General features: G+C 35.8%; 1 protein-coding gene across 1 annotated transcript in view; it reads right to left on the bottom strand.

The window, feature by feature from the left end:
- LOC105806992 (S-adenosyl-L-methionine-dependent tRNA 4-demethylwyosine synthase-like) overlaps positions 1-8883 on the bottom strand; it is a 183935-nt gene that overhangs the window by 142714 nt on the left and 32338 nt on the right. Inside the window, exons 8-9 of the mRNA XM_012640242.1 lie at positions 7462-7579; positions 3419-3471 (exon numbers count right to left, since the gene is read on the bottom strand). Of these exons, the coding sequence (XP_012495696.1) occupies positions 3419-3471; positions 7462-7579 (171 nt within the window). The remainder of the gene's footprint in view (positions 1-3418; positions 3472-7461; positions 7580-8883) is intronic.

The following is an 8883-nucleotide window of genomic DNA, read 5'->3' on the forward strand; positions in this document are numbered from 1 at the left end:
GAAGATCACTTAAACCCAGGAGTTAAGGTTGCAGTGAGCTATGATGACGCACTGCACTCTACCCAGGGTGACAGAGCAAGACTCTGTCTCAAAAAACAAAAAAGAAAAAGAAATTAAGTAATTGATAAAGATAATGCTTTTGACTTTTATTTAAATCATTATTGGTTCATTATTTAAATGTTTTGTTTACTGGGTTTAAGAAATTTTTCTCTCATAAGCTATCTAGAGTTCACACCAATCTGGTAAAGTATACTTCTGTGAACAAAGGTAAAGGCATTTGCTTTTTCTCCCTACATGATTCCTCTAAAATTCAGAAACTTTTGTGAGTACTCTTATTTTTATCTATGTAAATTGAATAAAAATCTGCTCCCTAATTATAAGCAGGATACAATTGGAAACACTGGTTATATTACCTAGGCTTTGATTGAAATGTCTCATGCATGCCTTCAAGAGTTCCCAGTCTTCCAGTGACTAAGTAAAAATTGTCACTTCCTGACAGGCCCAAGAACCTTCAGACTATAAGTAAAATCTAAAGTCTGCCTTGGTTTAGCTTCCTAGCCTTAAGAGATTTTTAAATCTGAGATTCCTATGTGATCAATATAGAGAGAAAAAGTTATATTTCTAAAAACAAAAACAAAACCTATAATACACCTGTTATTAGATTGTAGCCCTGTGCACTGTCAAGTCTTTGTCTAACTGTAGACTAGACTAGATTCTGAATTCTCCTAATTTCCTCCAATATTTGGTAATAATTATAAAACTCTCCAACTCAAAACAAAAGCTGCTCTGGTCCTAAAGCCCTATAAGCTGAAACAAGATGAATTTAAAGGAACAAGCCTCATGCCTGATATATGGACCCCACAAAAAATGTTCATCAAACTGTCCCAATGTCAGATATTCTAACTACAAACCAGGAGAAAAAGTTGATGTATTCACACTGTAAACAGCCTTTCCCAAGACAAGGGAACAAGACTTCACATCACAATGAGACTTTTACCCCCTTTTATGCTACCTTTTCCACTTGGCAGGATAATGAATGATGTGATTAAAATTTTACAATCAATAGCTTCTGCTGGTATTAATAACTTAACAGACCCTAACTTAAGAAATCCTTTAGTATCCATTGGTTAAATAACAAAATGTCTGTGCCAATGCTAATACTCCATGTTGTACCTGAATAAATTCCTCTGACAAAGTGGAGGCCGATATACACAAAATAGGCAACAGATTACGACAGGTCTCACCTAACTCTCTATGGTCATTTGACTTATTCAGTTGGTTGTCTGTAAGCCTAGGTTCATGGCTCAATGGAATTGTCACATTATTATTAAGTTCACTTTGTATTTTCTCTCTTTAAACTTTATATTTGTTACCTGTTAAGTTTTTGCAGAAATACTACTCCTAACAAAATAATGCTGGCCCAGCACTTTCAGAACTTAATAATGGACTCCAGGTAGACTTAGACTGAGAGTCACTCCCTTCCAACCTCCCTTTCTGTTCAGATGTGGTTAAAAGGGTTTTGACACTGACTCCTACTCGACAATCACTGCTTCCAACATGGGAAAAGACCAGCAACCAGGAAAGGCCCACCCCAGCATCAAGGGACATCAAAACATAACTTACAGGATGATTGATCGGTGATGCTTTTGGAGAAAGATCTTGATTAAAAGAGGGAAATGTGAAAGCTGTCAGAATCAAAATGAGTCACTAATGTTAAGAAAACCCTGACAAAGAGGGCTGGGGAAGCCCATGAAGAGAGGGTTCTCACACCTGTATGCCTGATAACAAAAAAGCTTCTACAAAAACCACAACCTTGCACAAAGGCCATCACAATCTTATACAAAACCTTATATTTTTGCAAGGACATCTGCCTAGCAACTGCCTAACCTCAGACTGGCATCACCCTTGTGTTACTGACCTTTGTAGCCAAAGATAATTATTTCAAAACAATTATGTAATCCTCATTTTCTCCTTTCAAAACTTTTGTCTTCCTTAACTTCCCTGAATACACATATAGTTTACTATGGCATGAATATTCCCACTGCAATGCTCTATTCCCAAATAAACATCATTTTCTCTTAGCCTCTCTCTGTTTTGTTATTTAGGTTGACAAAAGTCTTCAACAAATGATGTCAAAACAACTGAATATCCATATTGGGGATAGAAGAATGAATCTTGACCCTTACCTCTCACCATTCATAAAAATTAATTCAAGGTGAATCACAGACCTAAACGTACACATTAAAACTACATAGGAAGCTTCTAGAAGAAAATCTAGAATATCTTTGTGACTTTGAGGTTGGCAAAGATTTCTTAAAATACAAAAAGCACTAACTATAAAGGAAAAAACCAATAAGCTAGACTATAACTAAATTAAAAATTTCAAAAGATACCATTAGGGAAATGAAAAGGGAAGCCATAAACTAGGAAATATTCACAATGCATATGTGACAAAAGATTCATATCAACAATATATAAAGAACTTCTAGAAATCAATAAAATAAAGTCAAACAACCCAGTTTGGACAAAAGATTTGAACACTTTATAAGTATGAAAGGCCAATAGGCACATGAAAAGGTGTTCCTCAGTCATTAACAATCACTACCAAAATGTAAATTAAAACCACAATGAGATACTATTTCACACTCATTAGAATGGCTAAAATTAAAAGACAATACCACATGATAGTGAGAATGTATAGCAACAGAACGTTCCTAAATTGCTGATACAAGTATAAAATAGCACAACCACATGGAAAACAGTTTGGGAATTGCCTATAAAGTTAAATATATACCTAGCCTATGACCCAACAATTCCACCTCCAGGTATTTACCCAAGGAAAATTGAAATATATGTTCATAAAAAATTCTTGTAAAAGAATATTCACAGCAGTTTTATTCATAATAGCCAAAAACTAAAAACAGACCAAATGTCTATCAAAAGATCAAAAAACTGTGGTGTATTCATACAATGGAATACTACCGAGCAATAAATGAATATATTACTGGTACATGATACAACATGAATGCATCTCAGGAATATTATATTGAATTTAAGAAGCCACTTGCAAAAGACTGCACATTATATGATTCCATTCATATGAAATTCTAGAAAGGCAAAACTAAGTGACAGGGATAGCAATTGTAATAATAATTGGATAGGGGGACAGAGTTACGGACTAGAAACGGGAACAAGTAAATTCACTAGGGTGAGGAAAACAGCTCATATCTTAATTGGGGTTGGTGGATATGGGTTCTACATCCATCAAAATTTGCTGAACTCATTAAAAAAATTCATTCAAAAATCTGTGCATTTTATTAAATTATGCCTTTAAATGGTAAATTTATTGGCTGCATACAATAGCCATATAAAAGTTACATGTCATAGAAATAACATTTGAATAAAAACAAATAAATACCTTTGTCCACCTGCAAAGCTTCACCCCAGAGTGGCTCCCAATCAACTGATAACCTGAATGGAAAAGCAGGAAACACAAAAATGAACTGACCCAAAGCCTTGTATCAAAAGGTGATATTAAAATTTAGCAAAGTAATTTTTCTTTGCTTAAATTATGGCAGTCAACAACCCCATAGCAGAAAACATTAAAAGTTTAATTCCACAGGATGAGAAAACAATTTAAAATGTACATACGTCTAATGACATAGACTCAAAATACATAAAGAAACAGTTATGTTCATCCAAAATCATACAGGGAGATTTTTAACTTCTCAGTATCTAACAGATCTTATAGGCCAGAAATCAGTAAAGCTCTAAAAGATTTGAGCAACACAATAAATAAACATGACCAAGAACATTCACAGAGCACTGCACTGAACAACTACAGAATATACGTTCTTTTTAAGGACCTATGGAACATTTATAGAAATAAACCATATGCAAGGCAATAAAGCAAGAGTAACAATGTATTTCAAAGGAATGACTGGGGAATTATCAGCAGTACTCTTTGTAAAAAGATGAAGAATCAGATGGGCACCAAGAGATTAAAACCAACAAATGTTAACCCAAAAAGGGGAAAAATCAAATGCTAGGAACTAAGACCTAATGTGAATTTCTCGGTACCCCTCCATAACCTATCATTTAAAAGTTCTGAGTCACATAAAACATAAAAAGCATGAAAAAAGCCATGGCAAACTAATCTCGTTTCCTTTTTAAACAAATTAGTAAAATAAATAAGTAGAACATTCTGATTTCAGAAAGCATCCAGTGAAGTTTCACATGAGGCTTCAAGTAATAAGCCACAATTATGAGTCTCTTGCACAAAGAGTCTTGCAGGTGAATGAGGCAAATGGAGAAATACAGTCTAGATGACGGCATAAGTGGATCAGAGGCTGGTTAAACATCTATATTCACAGTGTGATGATTACTGGAACAAAGTCAATGTGCATTACAAGTCTCTAGTGGCAATATTTATAGCGCTTTATCTTTTATCCTCTTCCACATTTATGTAAACATCTTGCATATAAATAAACAAAGCATTGCTTATCTACTTGAAGATGGAACTGAATCCAACTGAACTGACTAATCTCTGATATAGAATAAGGATATAAAAGATTCCCAGAGAAAATTCTAGTTCTTCTATTGGATTCCCATATTATGTTGTTCATACATTATATTAATTCTTTATATCTTTTTCTCCTGAGATACATAAAATTTTGCATTTAGGTATGGAAAAAACTGCACATTACAGAACAAAGGAGAACTAAGGTTGACCACAATGCAAAGGTAAGCCAACAGTATGCAATGGCTGAAAATCATAGTGCAGAATTCTGCTTCTAGCCCACATGGAATAACAGAGAGGATTTACTAACCTACCTAAAATACCGAAAAATGGACAAAATTTATGAAACAACAGTTTTAAGAACACAAAACATCAGGCAACAAAGGACAGTGATTGCAGAGAGATGGGAAACAAACAAGGTGAGCCCTGCCATTACCCCAGCTTACTTTCTGGAAAATTTCCAGGCCACGTAGAAAAGAGAGGCAACCCGAGCAAAGTCCAGTGGATTCCCCGAGTCGAGGAAATGAAGCTGAGTCTGAGGAGACAAAGGTGGCTAGAGTTCGCGGGACTGAATACCAGAGAGATGAAGGCTACATAGAGAGACTCAAAATTCTGCAGAGGATTCTTATCAAGTATTTGCCTGAATACTGACCAGTGTACACGTGAGAGAAAAACTACCCAAAATGGGAAAGAACCATTTGAAAGGATTAGAGGTATGCCTGGTGCTCACGGCAGGCTGGGAGTTGGACCTATTCCTACCAATCAGACTGGAAACCTCAAGATGCACAAGGCATTGGGTACAGCACACAGAAATGTTTTGCCTCGATAGTAAGGAGTAATTTGCCCTATACTGAGCTGGCTTTGGTCTCACCTAACCTAACCTAAGTAATAAAAGTGAGACCCAAAGCTCAAACTATTTCCACGTAATTTACCTTTGTCCCCCAAAAAGCTCAAAAATGTTTATAAAAGTGTTTACACAAAAATATCCAGCACCTAATAAGGTAAAATTAGGTCTGGCATCCAATCAAAGATTACCAGACATGCAAACAAGTAGGAAAACATGACCAATGAGGAAAATAATCCATCAACCAAAATTGATTCAGAAATGACATAGATCTTAGAAGATAAGGACATTAAAACAGTTATAACTGTATTCTGTATAACTATAGGCTCAGAAAGTTGAAAGATGTAGAAGATATAAAAAGACCCAAACTGAACTTGTAGAAATGAAAACTATAATGTCTAAGTTGAAAAATACACTGGATAGGATTAATGGAAGACTAGACATTAGAGAACAAAAGACTACTGAACTTAAAGACATAATGATAGAAACTATCCAAAATTAACAGTGGGACAAAAGAAAGAATTTTTAAAAATGAATAGTGCAGGCCAGGTGCGGTGGCTCACGCCTGTAATCCTAGCACTTTTGGGAGACCAAGGTGGGAGAACCACTTGAGGCCAGGAGTTTGGGACCAGCCTGGGCAAGAGACCCTGTCTCTACAAAAAAATAGAAGAATTAGCTGGGTATGGTAGCCCATGCCTGTAGTCCCAGCTACTAGGGAGGCCAAGGCAGGAGGACCACTCGAGCCCAGGAGTTTGAAGATGTGATGAACTATGATGACACCACTGTACTCTGGCCCAGGCAAGAGAGCAAGACCTTGTCTCAAAAAAGAAAAAAAAAAAAAAAATGAATAGTGCATCAGTGAGCTGTCAGTCAAATTCAAGCAGCCTACTACACAAGTAATTGCATTCCACAAGGAAGCCAGAGGAGGGTGGCGCATGCAGTGACAGAAAAACGGTTGAAGAAACAATGGCCAATATTTGTTCAAATTTGATAAAAACTGTAAATCCACAGAGCTAAGAAGTTCAACAAAACCAGGTTAAAAACAAAAAATGAAAACTACAGTGAGTACATGATAATTAAATTGCTCATAATCAGTAATAAGGAGAAAATCTTAAAAGTAGTAGGCGGATTATATTTGAAGGAACAGACGAAAGGATGACGACTGCTGAGCTCTCATCAGAACCAATGTGAGCAAGAGGACGGTGGAGCATTATCTTTAAAGTGCTGAAAGAAAAAAATAAAGCTGTCAACCTACAATTCTATGTCCAGCAAAACACATCCTTCAAACGTGAAGGCAAAATAAAGCCTTTTCACATATACAAAGCTTAAAGAACACCATCACCAACAAACCCGTACTACAGTAAGCAATGTTGAAAAGTCCATCAGGCAGAAGGAAAAGGATGACGGATGGAACACAGATTTACACGAAGGACTGAGGAACATGGAACGTGGCAACTAGAATAAATATGCACAATTCCAATTATGTAAATCTTTAATAGATAATTGACTGTTTAAACCTAAATAGTAATGTAGTGTAGGGTTTATAACATATATAACAGTAAAACGTATGATAATAATTCATAAAGGTTAAGAAGGGAAAAATGGGAATATACAATTGTAAGGTTCTACTATACATGAAGTGGTATATAATACCACCCAAAGATATACTATGAGATGATGAAAGTGTAGTGTAAAACCTCAAGCAACCACTAAATAACAAAAGTATCATAGCTAATAAGCCAACAAAGATATAAAATAGAATCATAAAAAAATTAAATCTAAAAGAAACCAGAAAAATAGGAAATAAGAAATCAAAAAATGGATAAGTAGAAAACAAATAGCAAGATGATAAATTTAAATCTATACTATTAATCAAATCACTTTAATATAGTCTACCCTAATTAAAACAGTGATTACAGAAACAAGAGGGTGAATCTTTAGGCAGTTACATCTGCCACTATAACACAACTGCTGAGCTAACTAGAGAAGAGACTTCATTATCGTTTTTCTCTTTGCAATGCCTATTTTATGCTTCATCTCTTAGGAATTAAATTAGAACGCCTAAGAGGATGGTAACAACAATTTCAAGGATTTTCACCTTGTTTAGTAAGGGCTTCTCGGAGAGCAGGAGTTATCATAGCTCTTCTTTCACCATCTTCATTCTTCCCTGTGTTCCTGAATAAACTAGTTTTCTCTTCCTGCTGCTCCTTTTCTTTCTGCATTAAAAGAATCCAGAATTGGCAATGTGCAAAGAAAATAACAACTCAGCAATCATGAACACCAATCATCAATATAAACGCCCATCGGGAACCACAGCCCACAACCCTGTCCTCTCCAATGTGATCACATTTCCAGTTAAGCAAAGATCTAAACACATGCCAGGATTTATTTTAAAGTAACTTTAGCAAGTTACTGATTTTCTCTGGATTTCAATTTCTTCACCTGAAAAAGAAGAAAAATAGGAGGAAAAAAAAAACAAACATGTTAAAAACAAATATGGAACAAAAAAAAAACAAATATGGAACAAATATGTTAAAGGTTAAATGAAATAAAAACACCCGGATGCCTGATACATAATAGGTATTCAATAAATTATAGTTACTGCTGGTATTACATCTGCAAACCTCTAAAACAAGTGAAAACAGTGCTCCAAACTGCCCTGAGAGCTATCAGCTCAGAGACCAAGTTACTCCACTACCACCAACAGTCACCTCAACGACCCCTTTTAGAAAATCCTGTGGGGGAAATTTCTCTTTAGTGATAATGAAAAGATATACTTAAGAAATCTGGAGGACAATATTACATAAAACTTACTGTGTTTCCTGTTGACTATGGCCACCAGAAAATCTAGCAGCACACCTTTGATCACCATTACAAGCACTGTGCTTGTCTTACATTCACTGTAATTGGCTTCATACAACAAGATGACCCTCATTCACTCTTTCCACTGATTTCTTCCTCTCTTTTTAAATCTTATGTACATTTTTTATGTTATCGCCACATCTTTTTGGAAGACGGCAGACTGCTAAGTAATAATTTCAGAGACAACACACAAAGTCTGTGTTACACTTTGGAGGAAACATTCATCAAATCCTACTAAGAACTGCAGAAATTCAAAATAACTCACCTTGGCAGTGGCCCTCCCACCAAGCCCAGACCACCCCCAATGCCTGCCCATTTTAAAGGTCCAGCCATCCAGCCCCCGATCCATGAGTGGACTCACTGTAATACCCTTTCTACCTAAAAATGAAAATACCTCACAGATGGCACACTGTCTGAGATCCGCATCAAACTAACACAGAAGGGACGTATGAAGGGTGGTTGAGGCCCATGGGCGGCTGGTTGGTAAAGCTCAGCAATAGGGAATAAGGACTCACTATATTACTGTCCACTTTCGTGACTATTCAAAGTTCTCCATACATAAAATGTAAAACAAGATTAAAAATTTAAACACTCACAGAAAGTGAACCAATGAAATCTGGAATTAATTTCTCTACTTTCTTTGTTGCTTCAGAGGCAT

Source organism: Propithecus coquereli, unplaced genomic scaffold (assembly GCF_000956105.1).
Source record: "Propithecus coquereli isolate 6110/MARCELLA unplaced genomic scaffold, Pcoq_1.0 Scaffold150, whole genome shotgun sequence".
NCBI classification, from domain to species: domain Eukaryota; kingdom Metazoa; phylum Chordata; class Mammalia; order Primates; family Indriidae; genus Propithecus; species Propithecus coquereli.